This window comes from Jaculus jaculus, chromosome 1, assembly GCF_020740685.1.
Source record: "Jaculus jaculus isolate mJacJac1 chromosome 1, mJacJac1.mat.Y.cur, whole genome shotgun sequence".
Taxonomy (NCBI): Eukaryota; Metazoa; Chordata; class Mammalia; order Rodentia; family Dipodidae; genus Jaculus; species Jaculus jaculus.
The window spans coordinates 40227195-40253477 of NC_059102.1; the positions used below are offsets into that span (position 1 = coordinate 40227195).

Sequence of the window (26283 nt, forward strand, 5' to 3'; positions counted from 1 at the left end):
AAAATAAGTTTTCTCCTCCATCCCTTAGCTATTTCTATTCCGTATCTTATTTTTTTCCTCTTTTTCTGGAAAAGTTGTTTCTTGCTTTCAGCCTTCTTTTCCTATCTCCTTACATTCGTCATCACTCTATTTTCTTATATTTAGTGGAGACTGTTTATTTGCTTGATTTTACGAAAGGAATTCGAGATCCGGCCTGACCTTCCAAGTACTGGGATACTAGCATGAGCTACCACCTCCCCTATACGCATCCCCTCCCAAGGATTATTTTTTAACGTACGTGACCCTCAATGTTTGTTGCTTTTTTTTTTTTTTCTTAAGAGCATTATACCCTTCCACAGAAAAGGTTTCTTACCATGTGAATTGAAACAGATATGTAATCCTAGCTCTGGCTTCTGGGGTTTGTCTCCCCAGAGCTCATGGCCTGACGTGAAGTCGGTGCTGGACGTGGAGCTCTGCTGGTCCCACGGCGTCGCTCCTGCTGCCGCTGCCGCCATCTAGCGGCGGGAAGAGGCGAGAGCTCCTTGGCTCCTGCGCGTTGCTAGGCGACGGAAGCGGAGCCCAGCCGACCCGAGGAGGAGGCGGCCGAGCGAAGGATGCGGAAAAGCTGTAGCAACAGCGCTTTCTATTGGCCAAAGAGCGCCCCGCAGCTCGCCACGAGCCAATGAGCGGACGGACGCCGCTGACGTCCGCCGAGGTCCTCCCTCTCGCGCTGTAACGTCGCGTCTGGTGACGGCGGGGGACCGCGGCCTCTCGTGCCTCGACGGCTCCATGAGCGCTCCGCGGCGGCTGCTGCTCGCGGCGCTCCTCGCGATGCTGCCCGGCGCGCGGCCTCAGCCTTCTTCTTCCCCTCCCGAGCCAGTGTCCGCCTCTTCAGTGCCCCCAGGGCCGCTGACGCCCGATGCAACGGAGCGGCCCTCCACCGTGGAAACTGCAACTCCCCGGGACGTGGCTGGGGTCTCTACGGCGGCCCCTACCCCCGAGGCCACCTCGGCTCCCGGGAGTGCGACCACAGACGTCTTCCCAGGTGAGGGATGGAAAGTGCTGGCTTCTCAGAGCAGACATTCCGTGGACAGAGTTGTACCCCAAAAGCGAAGGGGGTGGAACTGTCGGAAGAAGGGGGAGATTCGAACTTAGAAGAGTCTGGGGGCTTATCATCTCGCACTGCCTGTTGTTGTCCTTTCATAGCGGTGCCCATCTGTGTGTGTGACTTAACTCCTGGTGCCTGCGACTTAAACTGCTGCTGCGACAAGGACTGCAATCTTCTCTATCCCATGACAGTTTTCTCCTTCTGTCTTCCTGGCAGTGTAAGGTGAGTTTCCCAGCCCTTAAGAGCCTTGGGACCTAGAAATAAGAAGAGTTCGCCTCCCTGCCCCCGTCCCTACTTCCATCCCTAGCATGGGCCCTTAAGTCTTCTTCAGGATGATCTTCTATTCTGATTTCTAGAACTGAGCTCTCTGCTGAACGTGGGTGTTGCACTGCAGCTGCCCAGGGTTCATCTCTTTAGCATTTCAGTGGCATGGACGGGACCCGTTCTTTAGACCTACTTTTCCCTCCTAAAAAGTTCCTTCTCTATCCTCACAGATCTCCGAGTTGGGTATGTGTAGACAATTCTCTTATCTTCAGGAGCAATTCTCCATTTCCTTCAAGAGTTTTCATGAGTTCAAATGGAATAAGGCAGTTTTGTGTCCATGTGAACAACTGTGAGTAGAAACCTGTTTGACTGTTTTTATCATTTAACATTTACAGGGCTGTGGCTTTGCTTTTAGACTTCTCCCATTTCTTTATTTTAAACTTTTAAATTTTTTATCTTTTAGTTGACATACAGAGATTGCGGCATTCATTTTGGTATTTTATTTATTTGCAAGGAGAGAGAGGGAGAGAATGAATGAATGAATGAATGAGTATGGGTGTGCCAGGGCCTCCTGCCACTGCAAGTGAACTCCAAACACATGTACCACCTTGCATCTGGCTTTATGTGGGTATTGGAGAAATGAAACCAGGTTGTCAGGCTTTGCTAGTAAGTATCTTAACTGCTGAGCCATCTCTCCAGCCCCATTCTGGCATTTTCAAATGTAATTTGTTTGTTGATTCCAGTCTTCTATATCCTCTTTTCCCCTTACCTTCAATTCTCCTTCCCCTTGTATCCTGCTTGTTTATTTGATCTTTTTGAAGCAAGGTCTCACACTGTCCCTAGTTGACATGGAAGAAATGACTCTGTAGCAGGCTGGCCTCAAATTCACATTGATCCTCCTACCTTAGCTTCCTGAGTGCTGGAATTAAAGTATGTATCACCACACCCAGCTTATTTTTGTTGTTTGATTTCCAGTTATTCACCCTCTTTCACCCTTCCTGCAGTCCTCCATCCTTTTCTGTAACTAGAGAACATTTGTAATTTCTTAAACTCTGTTGCCTTTGGATCTGATAACTCATAAAGAACTTGTAGTCATTCCCTTTAAATCAGATAAATCCAAGATAGACTAGATTCTCCCACTTGCAGCAGTCTCTGTAAGAGCACTCATTGAAGTCCCAGTGCCTAGCAGAACTGTGGGCACTGAAAAATACTTGAATCAATGTTTTTGACACAGATGAGTCTGTGCCACCCTTGTTTTTATTTCATGAAGTGACAGTTTAGGGGGAGGTTCATTAGATCTCAGCCTTTACATTTCCTTACCACCTCCACAGAGTTGGGCAAGTCCTTTATTATCCCTGGGCTCATTTCTTCTACCATAAAATGAGAAATATTTATTACTAGTTCTGGATACTTGCAGAGGCTAATAAGAATGCAAAGTGTTGGGATTTTTTTTGCACTTGTATACATGTGTGGCATGGCTTGTGTGGTGTATTCGTGTGTGTGTGTGTGTGTGTGTGTGTGTGTAAATGTATGCACCCTGTGCACACGTGTGGAGGTGTATGGAGGCCAGAGGAGAACATTGAGTGTCCCCCTCTTTTTACTCATTCATGTGTTTCATTGAGATGGAGTCTCTCTGAACCCAGAGCTGCATTTGCACATGCTGCTGTATGCGGACTATGCTTCACATAGTTGATTGGCATGCCAGACATTTAAAAGTAAATGCTTTTTGTTTATCTAAATCTCTCTTCTTTTTTAAACATTTTAGCTAAATTAAGCTATTCCCAGAAGGTCCAAACAGTTAATGCCACCAACTTCCAGACCCTGGCTGCAGAGTTTGGAGGCGAGTCATTCACTTCAACATTGCAAACCCATCCATCACCGCCACCTTTCTACAGGGTGAATCTGGGGAAGGGGAACTATTTGAGTCTGGGTAAGGGGAACTCTCATTTTCCTGAGGCAGTGAACAATTGGCAGAATACAGTGGATAATCCCTGCAGTGAAATAAACAACTGTCACCTCTTAGAGAACCATGTAGACAAGCCATTGAGTCAGCCTTGCTTCCTACTTCCTCTTTTTGCACTGTGAATAAGTTTGTGCTCTATTTTATGCAGGCTGGGGATCCTATACTGGCTTACTACCCCAAGTGGTCTGTAGTAAGCCTACTGAAACAGCCTGCAGGAGTGGGAGCCGGGGGACTGTGTGCTGAAAACAATCCTGCAGGTGGGTTCAGAGCAGAAGTTCTAGTCTTTTTGCTTCATTTAAGATGGGCTTTCTCAGTTACCACTCTCTTCATTTTCTGTGTTCTAGGTTTCCTAGAGAGTAGACATACAACCTGCTCACGTTTCTTCAGGAACCTGGCCAGTAGCTGTACTCTGGATCCAGCCCTGGATGCTGCCTCATACTATAACTTCACAGTGTTAAAGGTGAGTGTCCTTCTCTCCCCACTCTGTTGCCACTGTGAATTTGAAATGTACATGCAATCCACTGTGGTGGGTTGTAGAAAAAACACTAAGCTGGAAGTTATAACTCCCAAGAACTACATGAGGGCCTGGAAGCCCTGTTATCTGAAGAAAGATAAAAGAATTGGAAATATAGAACCAGCATAAAACATTGTCACTATGCTGAAGGAGGGAGTGACAGTTTCCTATTTCACCAAACTTCTTGCCCTCACTGCTCTGTAGAGCTCTGTGATGGTTTGTAGTCACCACAGTCTATCCAGCCTCATGTCTAGCTCTACTCGCTGGTCTTTTAGTATAAGAAAAAGTCATATGGAAAACAAGAAGGCATTCTTTTTTTTTTTTTTTTTTTGAGGTAGAGTCTTGCTTTTAGCCCAGGCTAAAATTCACTATGTAGTCTCAGGCTGGCTTCAAACTCATAGCAGTCCTCCTACCTCTGCTTCCCACGTGCTGGGATTAAAGGCATGCACTGCCATGCCCAGCTCCATTCTAATATTTTGACCCACCTCCAACCCCACCAGATCCTATTGGGGTCATGAAGCAGGAGCTCTTGGTGGTTTTATGAAAAGCATATGCACACTCATGTCTCCTGTTAACCTTTTCTAGGTTCCAAGAGCTCTGACTGATCTTCAGAACATAAAGGTATGATGCCATTTATCAGGAAAAAGGAAAAGAATATTTGGTTCCCTTGTATATGAGGTACACAAGGCAATTTTAAAGTCTTGGTTGTATTAGTGACCAAAAATATAAGTATACTGATATCATGGTCAAGTGTGAGTCTAAAGCAGTGCTTTTTGAAGAATGGTCAGTATGGCAAATAGCTTTCTATGAAGTAAACTAGTAAGATGTTGATAGGCTAAAACACAAGTGAGTTACATAATGTTAAATGGTATATTTGTAACTTTTTAAAAAAAAATTTTTTCTTAATTTTTTTATTTATTTATTTGAGAGCGACAGACACAGAGAGAAAGACAGATAGAGGGAGAGAGAGAGAATGGGTGCGCCAGGGCTTCCAGCCTCTGCAAACGAACTCCAGATGCGTGCGCCCACTTGTGCATCTGGCTAACGTGGGACCTGGGGAACCGAGCCTCGAACCAGGGTCCTTAGGCTTCACAGGCAAGCGCTTAACCGCTAAGCCATCTCTCCAGCCCAAATTTGTAACTTTTTGTTGTTGTTTTTCTAGGTAGGGTTTCCCTCTAACCCAGGCTGACTTGGAATTTACTATGTAGTCTCAGGGTAGCCTAGAACTCACATCAATCCTCCTACCTCTGCCTCCTGAGTGCTGGGATTAAAGACGTATGCCACCATGCCCAGCACTTTCTAACATTTTATTGACAACTATGGGGTGAGTTTCTAATTTTTTAAAATATATTAGAGGGCCTGGTTAGTCTGTAAGAGGGAAGTGTCAGCTATAGAATTCTTTACACTTACTTGACAATAGAACCCTGTTTTGTTTTGTTTTGTTTTATTTTCTTTCTTCCTCCCTTCCTCTCTCCCTCCATCCCTCCTGTTCCTCCTCTTCCTCTTATTCCTCCTTTCTCTCTCTCTCTCTCTCTCTCTCTCTCTCTTTCTCTCTCTCTCTCTCTTTTGAGATGGGGTCTTGCTCTAGCCCAGGCTGACCTAGAATTCATTATGTAGGCACAAGCTGGCCTTGAACTCACAGTGATCCACCTGCCTCTGCCTCCCAAGTGCTGGGATTAAAGGAATGTGCCATAACACCTGCTCCTGTTTCTATCTAATGTTACATCTAGTGTTCTGAGAAATTTGTTTTGAGATGTGTTGATTTAAAATAACTTTTGAATTTAATTGGCATAGGAAGAAAAAATGGTCAAGCAGAAATAAAAATACTAATTTTAGCATATAATACGTGGCTAGAAGAGAAAATGTAAGTTTCAATTTTAGTCTATTTGCCTCTTTCTCTCTGTAGTTCCAGATTCCTGTAACAATTGCCTCAGAAGCCAGTCCTCCTCTATTATCTGGAAACACTTGTTATAATATTGTTTCCAAGGTAAGTATGGTGACCTCAGGGTCTAGACTAACATAAGTTGGTTAGTATCGCCAGAGGAACCCTTCCTCAGATGCTGGGCTGACATCACTGAACGTGTGTGCTAGATCTGAAATCTGACATAACCTTCCCAGCTGTGCTTTAGTATTTCAAGTTCAGAACAGTAAAGTTATTTCTGATTCCTCTTCCTTTGCACATACTTAATCTCCTCTTGGTTCTTACTGAGCACACTTTCATCTATTGACACAGTATCAGGACTGCTCAGAAATTTAAAGTTAGGTTCACCTACTTACAAATTCCATCCACAGCTGCCTTTTTTGTTTCTTTTCTGACATTACTAGAACCAGGCTACCCAGGTTTCTAGTCTATGTTTGCCCTGCCTCTGCTTTTTTGTATTTGCCTCCTTTACCCATAGTCAAAGCTTACTTTTCTTTAGAAAACAAACAAAAACTCTATTTTTATTGATTTATTTGATTGAGAGAGAGTTGGGGCCTCCAGGGCTTCTTTCTGCTGTAAATCAACTCCAGATATATATGCCACTTTGTGCATCAGGCTTTACATGGGTACTGGGGCACTGAACCCAAGCTGGCAGGCTTTGCAAGCAAGTACCATTAACTGCTGAGCCATCTCCCCACACTTCAAACTTAATTTTTTTTTTTTGGAGTAAGCCCAACAGACTGATCTTTTTCTTTTTTTCTTTTTTTTTAATGCAAGTGAGCAAGAGAGAAAGAATTGTTATGCCAGGGCCTCTAGCCACTGCAATCAAACTTCAGACATGTGTGCCCCCTTGTGCGCATGTGTGCATCTGGCTGTCGTGGGACCTGGAGAGTCAAACATGAGTCCTTAGGCTTCGCTTAACCACTAAGCCATTTCTCCAGTCCAAAACTTATTTTTTTTAAACATACCTCTTCCATGAACTCTTCAAATAGTCTTGTTTAGTCTGTTTTCTCACTTACAAATTTAATTAATGTAAATCCATTTTTATCTTTTTGTGGTATTATCTTTGGTATATTTAAGAATACTTTTTTAGGGCTGGAGAGATGGCTTGGCGGTTAAGGTGCTGGCATTCAAAGCTTAAGGACCCAGGTTTGATTCTCCAGGTCCCATGTAATCTAAGGCACATGGTGGTGCATGCATCTGGAGTTCATTTACAGTGACTAGAGGCCCTAGCATGCCCATTCTGTCTTTCTCTATCTGATAAATAAAAATAAAAACTTTTTTTTAAAAAGACTATTTTTTAGTCTCACATGCAATTGAAACACAGACAAAACAAAAAAATCTTCTGAGGCTACAGAGATGGCTTGGTAGTTAAGGTGCTTGCCTGTGGAGCCTAAGGGCTCATATTTGACTCTCCAGGTCCCATGTAAGCCAGACACACAAAGTGATGCAAGTGTGCAAGGTTGTACATGCGCACAAGGGGGTGCACATGTCTGGAGTTCAGTTGCAGTGGCTAGAGGCCCTGGTGTACCAATTTTCTCTCTTTCTGTCTCTCTTTCTCTCCCCCCCCCCACACACACACTAAGGGGGGGAAAAGACCAGTCTGTTGGGCTTGCCTCAAAAGAAAAAAAAAATCTTATGTCCTAAACATGGTATATTCAAAACTCATTTTATTGATTGATTCTCCTTTGGCATTTCAGGTCATCTATGAGATACAGACCAATGGGACCTTTGGAATCCAGAAAGTCTCTGTTAGTTTTGAACAAACCAACCTGACTGTGGAACCAGGTGTTTCCTTACAGCAAGACTTCATCATTCACTTTAGGGTTAGGACTCTTTATTTTAGAGGGGAGTAATCCTAAAAATAGCCCTCTGCTTCCATGATGCTTGCAAAATAGGTATCAGAATACCTATTACTTTAACTGCAAGTGATAAGTATTGAATACATGTTTGTTTACCATTTTCTTCACTTCTCTGTTTGGCTGTCAAAAAGCAGTACTCAAATCAGAACTTTAAAAAAACAGGATCATTTCTGAGCCTTGAGCTCAGTCAGCATCATACAGAATTATTATTATTATTATTTGAGGTAGGGTCTTAACTCTACCCCAGCCTGACCTGGATTTCACTATGTAGTCTCAAATTGGCCTCAAACTCACAGTGATCCTCCTACCGCTGCTTCCCAAGTGCTGGGATTAAAGGCATTTGCCACCGTGCTCAGCCAGAACATTTTAACATAACTTTTCTCCTATTTCTGGAGATTTATCATTTCATTTTCCAATAAGTCTTAAGTCTGGGGTCTTGATCAACACCTTTTGGTTTTCTTCTACTTCCTTCTTTGTTGATTAGCATAGTTTGTGTCAAATCTGTAATCACCCAAGTTCTTTATCTCTCACAAATTTATCCCTGGAACATCTATAGTTCATTAAAATAAAATTTTATATTTAGATTCCTGTGGTTTCAACCAGTTTGAACTGAGCACTAGATTGGTAACAACTTTTGAGAATAGGACTAAAGGATTCTAGGTAGGCCCTTAGTTATAATCCTTGGCAAAATTAGCATACAGTAAATTATAATGTTTAGATCAGTCAGGCTAAGGATATAGCTCAGTGGTAGAGCACTGGGTTCAATCATCAACAGAAGGAAAGGAGGGAGGGATAGAGGGAGTGAAGGAAAACCCAAACACTCAGGATTTATTTTAGTGAAGAAACATTTCAGAAAACTGGAGTATAAACTAGAAAATGCAACATTATAGGAAGAGGAAGATTGTTCAGTGAAGCTCATTTGTTGTCATAAAGAAAGATGCAAAGTCAGGCTGTAAAAGGTGGGAAGGCAGGCTTTTCACAATTGCTTTTTTTTTTTTTTTTTAACACCTCAGGCACTTCAAAAGAGCACAGCTGCTTCTACTGGTCCTAGAAGTGGGAATCCTGGCTATATTATTGGGAAACCCCTCTTGGTGCTAAGTGGTGATTTACGTCACTCTGTATCCTTTGTGGAGCTAGATGGGCTATTGTAACCTAAAAAGATGTTTGGATTTTCCAATTCTTGAGGTTCCCTCATTTTTTAGGCATTGGATACAATCTTTGCCAGACTATTTCAAATGTTGATGCCACTAAAGGTTATTAAATTTAGACTAGCTAAAAATGAGCAGTGGTCTGGGGAGGCAGCTCATTGGTGAAAGACACTGATTGTGCAAGTCGTGACAACCTCAGTTTGGATCCTCACAACTCACCTATAAAGCCAGGCCCAAGTAGTAATTGTGTCTGTAATTCATTGTATCTACAGCAATGAGAGGCAGAGTCAGGAGAACCCCAAAGCTCATGGCAAAACAAGAGAGAGCCTGTCTCAAATGAGGTGGAAGGTGACGACCAACACCCCAAGGTGTTGACCTCCACTGGTACTCCATGTCACCTGTGCACACTTCCCATACACATACACAGATATGTAAACATGAGAATTAAATTGACTTGCTTAGATATGATATTCATGTGGGTTATCATTAACCAGTTTGAAAGATAATTCTCTCTCTTTTTTTTTTTTTTAGATATATTTGTTTCCACACACACATTCCAGACCCTTTTGCTGCTGCAAACAGATTCCAAACACATGCATCACTTTGTGTGTCTGGCATTACGTGAGTGCTGGGGAATTGAACCTATGCCAGCAGGCTTGCAAGCAAGCACCTTTAACTGCTGAGCCATTTCCCCAGCCTGTCTCTATGTTTTCTAACTACTAAAAGAAGAAAATAAATTTGTGGCATACTATTGATAAAGTGTAAGGGAACAAAAAAAACAGATTTCCCAACTCTACTTACTTTTTCTGTTACCATCTCCTTGATCATCACTTTCCCACATCAGATGAGCCTCTTGCAAAGCCAGGGTGATGGAATTTGCTCTGTTAGGAGACATGAAATACAGTTTGGAGTGAATGCATTATCTGGGTGCAAGTTAAGGTAATGCTTGCTTCTGTAGCATTTCCCATGAGTTTGTATCTTTGTAGGGAATATGTTGAGATAGTAACTTTTTTTGTTTTTTTAGATAGGTTCCCACTCTAGCCCAGACTGACCTGGAATTCAGTCTCAGGTTGGCCTCAAACTCACAGTGATCCTTCTTCCTCTATCTCTCCAGTGCTGAGATTAAAGGCATGCACCACCACACCAGGCTGAGAGAGTAACTTTTTAATATTTTAAATGACATTTCAGAAAATGGTAGGAATAGTCTTTCATATTATATTGCTCTGAATGTTCTGACAGTGCCTTAATTCCTACTAAAGATTCTTTCCTCATCTATTTTATAGTATCAGTTCTCATGTTTGAATTAATATACTGATATGGTTACACTGTTATGCTAAATTCCATCATGTTTACTTACAGGCTGAAGGAAAAGAACTGTAGCAGCTTGCAAGAGATGATTTATCAGACTCTTCATGGGAGCCCCCTACCAGAGCATGTTGCCATCTTTGGTAATGCAGACCCAGCCCAGAAAGGAGGGTGGACCAGGATCCTCACCAGAAACTGCCATATTTCAGTAAGGAGAGAAAGATTTTTTTGTGTGTGGTGGTGGGGGGGGGGGTGGAATAGGGGTGGGGTTTGGAGGTAGGGTTTCACTGCAGCTCAGGCTGACCTGGAAATCACTATGTAGTCTCAGGGTGGCCTCTAACTCACAGCAATCCTCCTCCCTCTGCCTCCTGAATGCTGGGATTAATCCGTGTGCTACCACACCTGGCTTCTTCCAGTACTTTCATAGTTACAGGTCTGACATGTGGGTCTTTGCTCAATTTTGAGTTGACTTGTATACAGTTGGAGAGGTTAAGTTTCAGTATTCTTGATGTGAATATCCAGTTTTCCAGCACCATTTGTTGAAAAGATTGTCAATATAAGCTTCCAGTGTATGCTCTTGTCATCTTTGCCAACAGCTAGTTGCCTATAGATGGGTGGATTTATTTTTGGATTCTCTTTTCTGTTCTGTTGACCTATAGGTTTCTTGTTAATGCCAGCCCCATGCTATCTTGGTTGCTTTAACCTTGTAGTATGTCTTCAGATCAGGTATTATGATACATTCAGCTTTGTACTTTTTGTTCAAAATTGATTTGGCTGTTTGGGGTCTTTGGTGCTTCCATATAAATTTTAGGTGTTGGGGGCTGGGAAGATGGCTCAGTGGATAAAGCTCATGCCGTGAAAGCATGAGGACCTGAGATTAGATCCCCGCAACCATGTCAAAACTAGGCGGACTTGCTAGCCTACCTATAATCCCAGCACTCAGGAGGCAGAGGTGGCATCCCTGGGGAAACTGGCTACCTAGACTAGCCAAAGTGGGGGGCTCAGAGTTCAAGTGAGTAAGGTGGAAAGTGATCAAGGAAGAAATCTGAGATGTTAGTATTTTCTTGAGAAATTTGCATCTACAGTCATCATGGGCATTAGCTGACAGTTTTATTGTTGCTGTATCCTTGTCTAGTTTTAGTATCTGGGTAATGCTGGCCTTGTTGAGTTTTAAAAAGTTCTTTCCCGGGCTGGAGAGATGGCTTAGCGGTTAAGCGCTTGCCTGTGAAGCCTAAGCACCCCGGTTCGAGGCTCGGTTCCCCAGGTCCCACGTTAGCCAGATGCACAAGGGGGCGCACGCGTCTGGAGTTCGTTTGCAGAGGCTGGATGCTCTGGCGTGCCCATTCTCTCTCTCTCCTTCTATCTGTCTTCCTCTCTGTGTCTGTCGCTCTCAAATAAATAAATAAATAAAATTTAAAAAAAAAAAGTTCTTTCCCCTTCAACTTTGTGGGTTAGTTTGAGAAGAACTGGTGTTAGTTCTCCATTAAAAAGTTGATAGAGGGCTGGAGAGATGGCTTAGCAGTTAAGCGCTTGCCTGTGAAGCCTAAGGACCCCGGTTCGAGGCTCGGTTCCCCAGATCCCACGTTAGCCAGATGCACAAGGGGGCGCACGCGTCTGGAGTTCGTTTGCAGAGGCTGGAAGCCCTGGGGTGCCCATTCTCTCTCTCTTCCTCTATCTGTCTTTCTCTCTGTCTGTCGCTCTCAAATAAATAAATAAATAAAAATTAAAAAAAAAAAAAGTTGATAGAGCCGGGTGTGGTGGCGCACGCCTTTAATCCCAGCACTAGGGAGGCAGAGGAAGGAGGATCGCCATGAGTTCAAGGCCACCCTGAGACTACATAGTGAATTCCAGGTCAGCCTGAGCCAGAGTGAGACCCTACCTCGAAAAACCAAAAAATAAAAAATAAATAAAAATAAAAAGTTGATAGAATTGGGGCTAGGGAGATGGCTCAGGGGTTCAAAGGTACTTGCTTATAGAGCCTGCCAGCCTAGGTTTGATTCCTCAGTATCTGCATAAAACCAGACACACAAAGTGGCACATACATCTCGAGTTCATCTGGGGTAAAAAGAGGCCTTAGCATGCCCATTATCTATTTTTAGTGTTCTTTCCTTCCTTCCTTCCTTCCTTCCTTCCTTTCTTCCTTCCTTCCTTCCTTCCTTCCTTCCCTCTCTCTCTCTCTCTCTCTATCTATTTATCTATCATCTCTCTCTGCTTACAAGTAAAATGAAGTTTAAAACTTGAAGAATTGAGCAGTGAAGCCATCTTCTCCTGGGCTTTTCTTTGTTGGGAGTTTTTTTAAATTAATATTAGTTATTATAATTGAATAAGTTTCATTACTTATTATTTGTTATGGTTTAGTTTTGGTGTTTATATGTGTCCACATGTATTTCTGATCTCTTTCTTTTAATTTGGGGGTTGGTTATTTGAATCCATTTTATTTTTTAAAAGTTATTTATTTATTTATGTTTGCGTGGAGGTCACAGGAGTTGTCTCCACCTTCTTTGAGATAGGGTTTCTTGCTGCTGCAAACAAGTCTGGCCTGTGAGTGGCTTTACATGGCTATAGGGGAACTGAGCACAAGCCAGCAGATTTTACAAGCAAGCGCCTTGGCTGCTCAGCCGTCTCTCCAGCCCATGAGACCTTTCTATGTATTTTTCTTTTCTATTCTTTTCTTTTTTTTTTTTTTCCTCTAAGATAGGGTCTTACTCTAGCCCAGGGCTTTCTATTTTTTGATGTTGATATTTACTACTGTAAACCTTCCTTAGTACTGCTTTTGCTTTATTATTAGGTTTTTTTTAAATATTTTTTGTTCATTATTTATTTATTTATTTGAGAGCGACAGACACAGAGAGAAAGACAGATAGAGGGAGAGAGAGAGAATGGGCATGCCAGGGCTTCCAGCCACTGCAAACGAACTCCAAATGCGTGCGCCCCTTTGTGCATCTGGCTAACGTGGGACCTGGGAAATTGAGCCTTGAACCGGGGTCCATAGGCTTCACAGGCGAGCGCTTAACCGCCAAGCCGTCTCTCCAGCCCTATTATTAGTTTTAATGTGTTGTTTCCATTGTCATTTTTTTCCAGAATATTTTTGTTGTTTCCTTATTTAAAATTTTGTCAGTTTCTTTGGTGACTTATTGCTTATTCAAGAACGTGTTGTCTAGATGCACTTATGCATACAATTTCTAAAGTTGAAATTGTTGATTTCTGTTTTCATTTCTTAAACAGAAAAGATACATGGTATGATTTAAAATTTTTTGAAACTTGTTTTGTCTTCTAACACATGATCTGTCATGAAGAATGTTCTGTATTGTTGAATACATGTTTATATGCCATCACTTATCCACAAATTTGCCTTAATATTTCTTGTTCATCCTGTTTCCACAAAGCCATCCCCAGCCAGAAATGTCTATTTCTTATGACATTTCACAACACTCACTATGCATCACTCACTGTACTGTCTTAGAACCATTACACATTTTGTTAATCTATAGACTACTAATTTCCATTTTTAGTTATAACCTTTTCAAGATTAAGAACAATCATATGGTCTACTGTGAACTTTTTTGTTTGCTTCTTCTAAGCTATTCTGCCTTCTGTATGATCATATGATGCTTCAGAAACAATGGCCGTATCATGCATGGTAATGGTAGGCACCCATCAGGCCATTCATGCAGACCCATCTTGACTTTCTGCAGGCTGTGGACTGTACTTCCTGCTGTTTCATACCAGTTTCTCTGGAGATCCAAGTGTTATGGGCACATATAGGCCTTCAGTCCAACCCACAAGCTCATGTGTCAGGAGCTCGATTCGTATACCAATGCAAGACCATTCAGGTAAGTTCACAATGGACCATGACGCCTCATAAAGTCTAGACTAGCTCATCAGCCACTTGATGACATGTTACCAATTTCTTTTAAAGAATGGGTGAGTGAATTGACATGATTAATTTTTAAGGCTGTCCTTCCTGCAACAATATGAAAAATAGCATCTTGGTAATGGTTGAATTTAACCTATATCCATTTTCCCTGCTTTTAAAAAAAAAATGTTTATGCCCAGACTTCAGTATCTGTTAATTTCTTTTAAATAACCTTACAGTTATTGCTGGTATCTGTCCAGGTATTTCCAGGTTCTTGGCACTGTAGTCAAAGAATTGAAGACATGTACAAGATAGCAAAATAGTGGAAACTATTATTACAGAATAAAGGAAAAGTAGGAAAAGATGGTGAGGAAGAATTCTGTGCAAGGGAGCTGTGGGCTCCTGGAGCTGGATTGTCTAAGAGTACTTGGGTACTGTTTGGGCTTCTTGTTATGGGATCTAGGAGGAGAAGCTTGATGCAAGGGGTGGATTTGGGGTGGTTTCCTGTTTAGATTTACAGACCTGGGCTATGCAAGCTTTTCTGTGGTGCACTGTTCCTTTCCATCTTGTATCTGATTTGATTCATTTGTAAGCCCAATTATCATAGGCATAAGATGGCAAGTAGAGCATTCTCCCTGAAAGTTCACTCAGAAGGCACAGTTTATGATACTGTACATGTACCCCAAACCAGTCCAGGCCAGATCAGTACCCCGTCTCCAGATTCCAGATGTATCATGGAACATGTTTGAAGAGAAATTGGGCATTATCAAGGGATTGCTAAGAGGAGTAACTTACTACCATTTTATTTTTAATGACAGAGAGAGAGAGTTGGCATGCCAGGACCTCTAGCCACTGCAGTTGAACTTGAGACGTATGTACCAACTTGTGTGCATGCATAACCTTGTGTACATGTGTCACCTTGTATGTCTGGCTTACGAGGGTTCTGGGGAGTCCTACCGAGGTCCTTAGGCTTCACAGGCAAGTGCCTTAACTACTGAGCCATCTCTCTAGCCCACTTTTTTTTTTTTTGAAGTGGAGTATACTTGCACCTCCATTCTGGTGGGGGTCCCAAGTTGCCAAACATTTTGCTAGGTACATTGTTAAAAAAGGTACATGTCTACTGCTCGAGGTAGGGTCTCACTCTCAGGCTGACCTGGAACTAACTATGTAATCTCAGAGTGGCTTCAAACTCATGGCAGTCCTCCTACCTCTGCCTCTCTAGTGCTGGGATTAAAGGAGTGTGCTACTGTGCCCAGCTTAACCAAGTGACATTCTAGGTTAGTAAGCTTCACTATGCCTGCCTGTCTCTCCAACGGTATTACTGATCTGACTACAGAAAGCATTTTCCATGAGTCCATGTTCACTTGATAATTACAGTTTTTGTTGTTGTTGCTTTTGTTTTTTGAGGTAGGAGTTCTCTCTAGCTCAGGCTGACCTAGAATTCACTATATAGTCTCAGGGTGGCCTCAAACTCATGGTGATCCACCTACCTCTGCCTTCCAAGTGCTGGAATTAAAAGCGTGCACCACCATGCCTGGCTGATAATCACAGTTTTTACTCTGAGCCTGTTACTGTGATTGAAGTAACTGGTTGACTAGTTTGAAGTCATGAATTCTTGCTTCTATGTGCTTTTTATTTGTAGTAAACATATCTCTACTTTATAAATGTGCTTTGGACAGCTTTCACATCTTCCTTGCCCTCAGAATTTTGTAATCTTTACAAGTTCAAAAGCAGGGTATTTTCTTCTTACTAGAAATGATCATGTCCTGATGAAATAATTCATGTATAAAATGATAAACCAGTTTATTAATATTTAATGAAAGTTAAAACATTAAAATTCCTATCTTTTGAGGCTACATTACTCTCCCTCACAGCAGTGTTGGGCAATTTAGTTCTCTATGCCTGTCAATGGGTTAACACTCAGGATACCAGAAGATATATTCCTGAATACATATTCTCTCACCAGGAGGAACTGTTTCTTTAAGACTCATGTAGTTTGTTCTAGAACCTATACTGTATCCACTATCAAATTTTTCTAAACTGTATGTACCTTGATTATGTATTTAGGAATTCCTGGATCACAGAACTATTTACTTTTTAAAATCTCTGATTCTCTTGAGCCATACACAGTACTTCTTTCTTATTGTAGATATTTTAACCATATCTTTTTTTCTGGTAGTTGTTTAGAGGTTAGCATTTCAGGGTAGTTTGCCTTTTCTACGAAGCTATGTTTTGTAGCCATCCAGTCTGCCCAGACAAAGTGGATGATAGTTCAGTTTCAGCTGTGTTTGATTATGTATAGCTGAAGAAACATTATTCCAGTGATGAAGTAAATTATCTTGAACTTATTAAGAGGTGGTATAGTATATACAAAACCATGCTTCTTACTTAGGGTGATTTATGCAATTTTTCAAGGCAATATTTTTTTGTTTGTTTGTTTCTGTTTTTCGACATAGGGTCTCACTTTAGTTCAGGGTGACCTGGAATTCACAATGTAGTCTCAGGGTGGCCTTGAACTCACAGCCATCCTCCTACATCTGCCTCCCAAGTGCTAGGATCAAAGGCGTGTGCCACCACGCCCAGTTAAAATAATTTTAACTGTGTAAATTTTTTTGTTTGTTTAGGTAGGGTCTCGCTCTAGCCCAGGCTGACCTGGGATTCACTATGGAGTCTCAGGGTGGCCTTGAACTCACAGTGATCCTCCTACCTCTGCCTCCCGAGTACTGGGATTAAAGGCGTGTGCCACCATGCCTTGTAATTTTTATTTTTATTTTATGACCTAACTTGAGAAGCTCAACTCTCATGAAAATGCCATGCACCTGAAAAAGTATGAGCTATGAAATAATAGTATATCAAAAAGTCATGTACTTTCCTTTTATCATAAAGATAATTTTATCAGCTACATAGAAAAATTTTTTGTCACCTCTTCAATCTTGAATAAAAATTTCTTTTCAGACAAATCTTTATGTATTTATGATTATCTTCCCATAGCATGTCTCTTAGTTCTTTATGTGAATTCATTTTTTTTTTTCAGAAGAGTGCTAGCTTATCCAATGGAAGCTAGTGTAATGTTTCTCAGCCTTTAAGCTAAGATCAAGTGCAGTATCCATTACTTGTTTAATGTGTAATTCATTCTCTGAGATAATATGCAAAAGTTAACCTGCATATAAGTTTTTAAATTTTAAAAATAAACTATATTGCTAAAAAGAAATCACCTGTTTTCTACAACACTGTGTGGAAATTAACGCCAAAACAGTAAGTATGAAGAATTACGTGGAATAGAATCCAGTCTCTAAAGCCTTTCTAAAATTATAATACTCAGGGGTTGGGCTGGTGGTTCAGGGGTTAAAATCACTTGCTTGTAAAATTATAATAATCCATTGATTATTACTAAGTGAGTCATCTGCTTTGGGGCTGTCTAGGAGACTAGGATCTGTAGACAGACCTGGGTCTAAATCAAATTATTTTGCTTCTCTGAGTTTTCTCTTCTATAAAATGGGAAATGAAGCTGGGCATGGTGGCGCACGCCTTTAATCCCAGCACTTGGGAGGCAGAGGTAGGAGGATCGCTGTGAGTTCAAGGCCACCCTGAGACTACATAGTTAATTCCAGGTCAGCCTGGACCAGAGTGAGACCCTACCTCGAAAAACCAAAAAATAAAAATAAAAAAAATTTAAAAATAAAATGGGAAATGAAAAATACTCATTGGGTTGAACAGATTCAATGTGATTATAAAAGCAAAACAACAGAAAAGTGGGTATTATAGCAATGGTTTTCAACGTTTGTTGTTATTACCCATAGTAATAAATTATTTTATGACTCAAACATACATATAAAAACTAACGGGGACTTGGAGAGTGGCTTAGTGGTTAAGGAGCTTGCCTGTGAAGCCTAAGGACCCACATTTGACTCTCCAGGTCCCACGTAAGCTAGACAACAAGGTGGCACATGTGTCTAGAGTTTTATTACTGTGGCTGGAGACCCTGGTATACCAATTCTTTCTATCTCTAGCTCTCTTGCATTAAAAAAAAAAAAAAAAAAAAAAAAAAAAAGGCCAGTCTATTTGGCTTGCCTGAAACAAAAACAAAGTGAAGCTTTTTAATGCAATACCATATTGAATGCAAAACACTTCGATAGTTCCTATTCCAGTTTATTCTATTATAATTTCCCCCCAAAATTCTAAATGACTTGCCAGTAGGTCATAATTTGCAATTGGAATTATACTTTTAGATGCTCATCTCTAACTAGATTTCAAATCTAATTATGTTGTTTCATTTATAAGTGTCTTTAAAATAGTTATTTTACTTATTTATTTATTAGAGAGAGAGAGAGAGAGAATAGTTGCACCATGGCCTCTAGCCTGTGCAAACAAATTCCAGACTCATGTACCACCTTGTACATCTGGCTTTATGTTGGTACTGAGGAATCAAACCCAGGTCTTTCAGCTTTTCACATAAGCATCTTAACTGCTGAGCCATCTGTGCAGCCCTAGTAATGGTCTTTTAGTTACAGTCATTGAAAGTTTGCTGTGTTTTATACCTCAGTCAAGTAACTGGTGCTAGGAGAAACTACTGCTAGCTACCTGTCAGCTTTAGTGGTTCTTAAGCACATGGACTCCATTAGGAATCCCTTGAGAGTTACTGTCTTACTAGAAAAATATGCAAGTCAGGCTAAGAACTTCTGTCATAATCTAATAAGTAAATAAGCAGAATACCATAAGGGCTACAGAGCATCAAACCAGAGAATTTACTTTAATATTCAATATTAGATTTTCAAATAATTGCATCAGAGCAAGGGTGAGGAAATGGTTAGATTTGTAAGGAGTTTTGCCTCTCTTTTCTGTTGATGTCTTGGAGAATCCCAGCTGACTTATGTCGAGTCCTGATACTTATAAGGTAAATACTTTAGTAACTGAGCTATCTCCCCAGCCCACTAGATGATGTTATTGTTTTCGAGGTAGGGTCTTAACTCTAGTCCAAGCTGACCTGGAATTCACTTTTTAGTCCCAGTCATAATGTTCCTCTGCCTACCTCTGCCTACTGAGTGCTGGGATTAAAGATGTGTGCCACCACACCCAGTTACTAGATGTTATTTTAAAATTGAATTTATTTAAGTTAATTTTTAAGAGCGTGACAAAACATGAATAATTTAGCAAAAACAAAAAAAAAGCCTTCTTCACTGTAGAACATTGCTAAGACAAACTAAAGGTTCCTGGAGAAAATTCAGTAGTAAGATGTCTGTCCCAAATGTGTTAATAGACTCACTGCAAACTCAATAAAATCATGGCAGGCATGTTTATAAAAATTGACAAGCTGATTGTAATGTTTACATGGAAATGCAGAAGACTTAACTTAGCCTTTCATAATTTATTCCAAACTTTGGAACTTACTCTAAATCTTAAACAATGTTGCATATCCAGTGACCCACTACGTACAATTCAGTTTTTTGTCTTTTTTTTTTTTTTTTTTGGTTTTTCGAGGTAGGGTCTCACTCTGGTCCAGGTTGACCTGGAATTAACTCTGTCATCTCATGGTGGCCTAAACTCATGGCAGTCCTCCTACCTCTGCCTCCCGAGTGCTGGGATTAAAGGTGTGCACCACCACACCCGGTGGTTTTTTTGTCTTTTTTGTTTGTTTGTTTTTCGAGGTAGGGTCTTACTCCAGCCCAGGCTGACCTAGAATTCAGGGTGGCCTCAAACTCATGGCAATCCTCCTACCTCTGCCTCCCGAGTGCTGGGATTAAAGGTGTGCACCACCACGCCCAGCTCCATTTTGTCCTTAAAAAAAAAAAAAATTTATTGCCATCTTCCATAATCGTAAACAACATCCAATAGCAATTCCCTCCCTCTCCCCACTTTCCCCTTTGAAACTCCACTCTCCATCATATCCCCTCCCCCTCTCAATCAGTCTCTCTTTTATTTTGATGTCATGATCTTTTCCTTGTATTACGATGGTCTTGTATAGGTAGTGTCAGTCACTGTGAGGTCATGGATATCCAGGCCATTTTGTGTCTGGAGGAACACGTTGTAAGGAGTCCTACCCTTCCTTTGGCTCTTATATTCTTTTTGCAACCTCTTCCACAATGCACCCTAAGCCTTGGAAGGTGTGATAGAGATATTTTAGTGCTGAGCACTCCTCTGTCACTTCTTCTCAGCACCGTGGTGCCTTCTGAGTCATTCCAAGGTCATTGCCTTCTGAAAAGAAAAGGTTCTCTATAACCAAACGTGAGAGTAGCATTAATATATAGGTATGAACATTAAGAGGAGTGCTTACCGGGCAGTTTGGTGAGCATAGTATATACTTTTAGCCAGACAGCAGCAGATATTACACCCCTAAGTCTCTTGACTATCCCTATTGTAGGTTTTTAGTATCAGGAATGTATTCCCTCCCATGGAGTGGACCTCCAGTCCAATTAGAGGGTATTTGGTTTCCCCCATAACAGATGTGCCACTATTGCACCTGTTGTCTCATTTGACCTGGAAGGCCAAATATAAAGCTTGCAGTGCCCCTATTGGGTATCTTCACTGGTGATTTCTCTCTCTCCCATTTAACTGTGTGCAGCATGGCTTTTTCCAACTTTCTGTCAGCTGGTCTACATGGAGGTTTTCAGCTCAGTGACCTTTCAGCCCAAGTATTTGGCATCTTCAGCAATAGGGTCTTACCATTTATTCCTGGTGGGAAACCAAGGGCCTTGGCAATGGCCTGTAATGTTTTGGGGGCATCAAGGACCTCCCTGGCCAACAACTTACTGGAAGGTATCCCATTCCTGGCACTGAAAAATTTTTAGTAACAATCTATGGCTCTGTGTGTTCCATTGTCCCAAACAATTTTTTTAAAAAATATATTTTATTTTTATTTATTTGGCAGAGAAAGAGGGAGGGAGGAAGAGAGGAAGAGAGAGAATGAATGGGCATGCCAGGGCCTCCGGCCACTGCAAACGAGCTCCAGATGCATGTGCCCCATTGTGCATCTGGCTAACGTGGGTCCTGGGGAATTGAACCTGTTCCTTTGGCTTTGCAGGCAAACACTTTAACCATTAAGCCATCCCTCCAGGCCACAATTCAGTTTTAATTGGATAATCTCAGGCTGGAGGGATAGCTTAGCAGTTAAGGTGCTTGCCTGTAAAGCCAAGGGACCCAGTTTCGATTCCCCAGGACCCATGTTAGCCAGATGCACTAGGGGGCGCACGTGTCTGGAGCTCATTTGCAATGGCTGGAGGCCCTGGCACACCCATTCTTTGTCTGTCTGTCTCTCTCTTTTCCCTGCCCCCTCTTTTTCTGTCAAATGAATAAATAAATAAAACTTTAGTTGGATGATCTCCTGGGATACCCTTATTCTAAATGCCATTGGCATACAATACTTGTATATATTTATGAAATTGAATGGTATTTTGGTATGATACAATGTGTAATGATCAAATGAGAGTAATTAGCATTTACATCACTTCAAACATTTATCATTTCTTTGTATTATGAGCAAAATCCACTTTCTAGCTGTTTTGAAAGATACAGTAAATTGTTCTACTATGCTGTAGAAACCAGAACCTAATTCCGCCTATCAACTATTTTGGGAAATATTATGCATTCTCTCTACCACCCCTCTCCTATGTTTCCCAGCCAATACAATTTTTTCTTTTTTTCATGTGTGTGTGTGTGTGTATGTGTGTATACAGACACACACACACATACCATTGTACACGTGTGAAGGTCCAAGGACACCTATGGATATTGGTCTTCACCTAATGCCTTGCCTGAGGTAGGGTCTCTGCCTCACTTTTGCACTCAGTGAAGCTGGTCCAGGAGCTTCCAGGAAGATTCTCCTATCTTCACTTACCGTTTCACCTTAGGATCTGATTATAGTGTGGTAATAGGGCAGGCGGGGCTAAAATAGACTGGTGTTAGCTGGCTCTGAAGTAGCTGTGCCTAAGACTGCACTGGTGACTAAGTTACACGTGGTCTCTAGAATGTGTGAAGCAGTGCTGAGTGAGGCTAGAACACTGTACAGAAGGGACTAAGCCGTACCAATGGCCTGGGCCCAGGTGGAGCTGTGAGTCCTATGAGTGGACAGAATGCAGAAACTATGGGAGAGCCTCAGTTGGGAATGGTCCAAGTAGTTACAGAGGCTGAGAAGGAAGGAGTCAAGGATGGTGGATAGTTCTTCCATATTTTATAAGGTCCCCTGTAGACTATCCTTAAATGTAATTTTGTTTTTTGTAGTGACTCTTGTACTTTGCATTACCCTTCCTCTCATCTCTTGGTGTGCTTGTGTTAGGCTTTCTTTTTCATTGTATTTCACCTGCAAAGTACCTGACAGTATCCATCCCCAGGTGGCCCTGCCAGTGATGTAAGGATATAGGATCTATGAAGGCTGAGCTCCCTCACAAATCCAAGCAAAAGCACGATAAAGTCTCAGCTGGGCATGATGGCACACACCTAAAATCCCAGCACTCAGGAGGCAGAGGAAGGAAATGCTAAGTTTGAGCCTAGCACAGGCAACACAGTGTGATCCTATTTATAAATACAGTGCCATATCCATTCTCACCATCCTGTTCTCCAGAAGTTATTGCACCTGTTTAACCAACTCTCACTTGTTTACTCTGGAATTTACCTTGATTTCTCAGCAGTGTATATATACTTAGTTCCCTTGTGATACCTACCTCCATCTGCTTTCTGTTTTCACACATTGCTGTCTTCCCTTTTCAGTGAAATTAGAGTTTTTGAATGCTTTGTGTTGGATGGAAGTAGTTTTGAAGCATATGTCTTTCCACTGTTTCCCTAAAGTCACGTCTAGGAGTAGCTTTTTTTTTTTTTTTTTTTTTTTTTTTTTTGAGGTAGGGTCTCACTCTAGTTCAGACTGACCTGGAATTCATTGTGTAGTCTCAGGGTGGTCTTGAACTCATAGCAGTCTTCCTACTTCTGCCTCCCAAGTGCTGGGATTAAAGGTGTGCACCACCACGCCTGGCTAGGAGTAGCTCTTAATGAGATTAAAATACCCTGGGTACATCTAAAAGGACTCCTCCAAACATCTTATTGTATGGGGCTTCAAAATGCCATTCAAGACTCAAAACTATATTGAGGAGACTCTTTGCTTCATTGTTGCTTCTTGGTTTCCTACTTATCTAAGAGGTCAGTTCTGGTTGTAGGGTGATTTTAAGTCCCTGAGTTGAAGGGTGAGGGAGGCTAGTGCTACTGATCTTTTCCCTGCCTGATTTTGAAACAAGTGCAAGACTATGACTGCTCCCAACATAAAGAGGTTGTAAATGTTTGATGACTTAGTGGTTAAGGTGCTTGCTTGTGAAGCCTAAGGACCAAGGTTCAATTCCCCAGTATCCATGTAAGCCAGATGCCCATGGTGGCACATGCATCTGGAGTTTGTTTACAGTGGCTAGAGGCTCTGGCCTGCCTATTCTCTCTCTCTCTCTCTCTCTCTCTCTCTATCTATCTATCTATCTATCTATCTGCTTCTATCTTTCTCTCATAAATAAATAAAATTTAAAAACAGGTGATAGTAAATGTTTGAGGTGGAAGATATGCCAATCACCCTGATCTGATCATTAAACACTGATTAATGTATTAAAATGTCATACTGTACCTTAAAAATATATATAATGTTACATTACTTAAAAATTAAATAACTTTAAATGAAATAAGGCAAATAAAGATTAAAATGTAAGTTTTGTTACTGATAAGCTATATAGGTAGACATGGTTTGGGTATTTAGCAGTGAGCTTCCTGATGCAGTACCATACTCTTCCATCATGAGGCCATTAACGCATTTCTTTTTTTTTTTTATTATTTTTTATCGACAACTTCCATAATAATAGACAATAAACCATGGTAATTCCCTCTGCAAATCCAGTCTCCATCATGCCCCTTCCCCTTCTCAATTGGTCTCTATTTTGATGTCATCATATTTTCCTATTATGATGGTCTTGTGTAGATAGTGTTGGGCACTGTGAGGTCATGGATATCTAGGCTATTTGGTGTGTGGAAGAGTGCATTGTAAGGAGTCCTACCCTTCCTGTGGCTCTTACATTCTTTCTGCTACCACTTCTGTAATGGACCCTGAGCCTTGGAAGGTGTGATAGAGATGTTTCAGTGCTGAGCACTCTGTCATTTCTTCTCAACACCATGGTGCCTTCTGCACTAACTCATTTCTTAGTGCAGCTTCATGCAGAGTCCTTCTGGGACTACTGGTAGGCAATTAAAAGTTTTTCTTCCTTTTGAAGGCCCTGAAATAAGTCAGAATAAAATACTAATTAAGTCAACTCCTATACAGCCCTGAACCTAGAACAAAAAAAATTCACACCCTATTCCATTTTTTCATCCCAAAATATTTCTAACCACCCTAGTCAGCATAGCTCACAGGCATCCGTAAAGTAGCACTGTAATAAACATGCCTGAGTAATGTCAGATGGGTGCCAGAAATTTGAATGTATTCCCCATTCCCATTATAAAGTTCTGGGGGAAAGTCACAGTCCTAATAATAAATTTTACAATAGGTCCAAACAAAGTTGGTTACTTATTCTTAAGTTTCCTACTTAAAACTTCTGAATCTTTTGAGGTTTATCTCAGCCAGTTTTCAACTCTGGGCTTTGCTCAGAATCCTTTGGCCACATCAGCCTGGGCTGGATGTTCTTATTGAATGTGATTGGACATCTCAGAAGTTACATTAGTATTTGCTAAGTCTATTGTTAGCTTTACTATTAAAAAAAAAAGTCCAAAGGCATAGTATGGCATTTAAGATTTTCATACCACTAGTTCAATATCCATTATGAAAACAAAACAGGGGCTGGAGAGATGGCTTAGCACTTAAGGCACTTGCCTATGAAGCCTAAGGACCCAGGTTCAATTAACTAGTACCCACATAAGCCAGAAGCACAAAGTGACAGATGCATCTGGAGTTAATTTGCAGTGGCTAGAGGTCCTTTCTCTCTCCCTCCTTCCCTCCACCCCCCCTCACAAATAAACAAACAAAATATTAAAAAAATAAACTAAATACCCACCAAACGGTAATTCCAGGCAAAATTACATTTCTTGAGGCTGCTGTTTGCTATTTTCAAGGCCCACAGCAGATGATAGGGGCATCAGAATGATGAAAGATGAGAGAAAACCTTCATTCCAGAGTTCACAAGACAGTTATTTACTCTTAACTTGTGACCATAAGTTTGCTTGATAAGCACAGTCAGAAGAAAGTCACTTCATTTCAGATAAACAGGACTCTAGTATTTGACATACAGTAGAACTATATCCAGAGATATTTGAGCCATCCTGACAAGGTGGTTTCTTCTGAGAGCATCTCTTTTTTCTTGACTTGAATTGGCATGTGGCTGAGAGGATCTTTTTGTGCTGATAGTGTATGAACTGATAATTGATATTTTTTTGTTGTTTTTCTATGAAATGTCCCCATTTCTTTATCACTTCCAGTTGTGCATTTGCACTGTTTCAGAGCCTGCAGCCCCACTAGGTCTGACATAGAAAGAGTAGCTAAGCCCATAACAGTAGTGGTTTTACCATCTGGCTTTTGGATATCAAGGTATCTCCCAGTTGGAGGTATAAAGAATCAGTTTTTGGTTTTGTTGTGTTTTGTTTGAGATAGGGTCTTATGTAACCCATGTTGGCCTAGAACTCACTATGTAGTCAAGGATGACCTTGAACTCCTCATCTCCTGTCTTTACCTTCCAAATTCTGGGATTATAAACATTTGCCAAGCTCTGGAAATCAATCTTATTCACATTTCTAGTGTCAAGGGTTGTCACTAAAATATTTCATTTACTCAGGTCTCACATAAAACTGCAGAATCAATATGAGGAAAAGGTGTCTCTTGCTAGAGCAATTTCATTTTGTTCTTCCTTTATTGAAAGTAATGGTAAAAGACAAGTGGGAAGACTTCATGAGTGGGTACCAAGCACTGATCTATCCTTGATTCTCTTCTTATAGGATCACCAAAAAGAAACAGAAGTATCTTTGACAACTCTTGTGAACTTTGTGGACATTACCCAGAAGCCAGAGCCACCAAGGAGTCAACCTAGAACAGACTGGAAATTGCCTTTTGATTTATTCCTTCCTTTCAGAGTGGCGTTCAGCAGAGGGGTCGACTCTCAGAAAGGCCCAGTCTCACCCGTGCTTATCTTGTGTCTCTTACTACTTGGAGTTCTCAGCTCACAGACCAAGTGAAAAAAGCAAAATCAAGCTTTCATTTTTCCCTATGGGAAGCTCTAAGGCAGCCTATTTATATTGGCTAAGCAGATTCTTACCTGCTCATGACTATGGGAGGGCATTTAGGAACACAGAACCTAATTAAAGGAATTTTTATATATGATAAGAGGTATTTTAGAAAAACAATAAAAATATTTTGTCATCGTA

At 41.1% G+C, this 26283-nt stretch overlaps 1 protein-coding gene across 3 annotated transcripts; it reads left to right on the forward strand.

Annotated features, from left to right (window-relative positions):
* Window positions 1-745: 745 nt before the first annotated feature.
* On the forward strand, window positions 746-26283 carry Tctn3 (tectonic family member 3). 3 transcript variants are annotated; one of them, XM_045142077.1, is made up of 16 exons: window positions 746-1024; window positions 1186-1309; window positions 1582-1700; window positions 3117-3247; window positions 3463-3571; window positions 3659-3774; window positions 4414-4449; window positions 5735-5815; window positions 7450-7575; window positions 8625-8729; window positions 9604-9698; window positions 10119-10272; window positions 13287-13301; window positions 13760-13897; window positions 14739-14791; window positions 25858-26031. In XM_045142077.1, the coding sequence occupies exons 1-16, from the start codon at window positions 769-771 to the stop codon at window positions 25886-25888; spliced, it is 1689 nt and encodes a 562-aa protein (XP_044998012.1). In that variant the 5' UTR covers window positions 746-768; the 3' UTR covers window positions 25889-26031. The 3 variants fall into 3 exon arrangements, with proteins under 3 accessions (XP_044998012.1, XP_044998011.1, XP_004669926.2); XM_045142076.1 differs by lacking the exon at window positions 14739-14791 and having other exon boundaries at window positions 25858-26283; XM_004669869.2 differs by lacking the exons at window positions 13287-13301; window positions 14739-14791 and having other exon boundaries at window positions 25858-26283.

Coding starts and splice junctions, on each gene's coding strand:
- Tctn3 (XM_045142076.1), top strand. CDS start 769: ATGAGCGCTCCGCGGCGGCTGCTGCTCGCGGCGCTCCTCGCGATGCTG. Junction 3,248..3,462: donor CACCGCCACCTTTCTACAGG/GTGAATCTGGGG, acceptor TATTTTATGCAG/GCTGGGGATCCTATACTGGC. Junction 9,699..10,118: donor TTATCTGGGTGCAAGTTAAG/GTAATGCTTGCT, acceptor GTTTACTTACAG/GCTGAAGGAAAAGAACTGTA.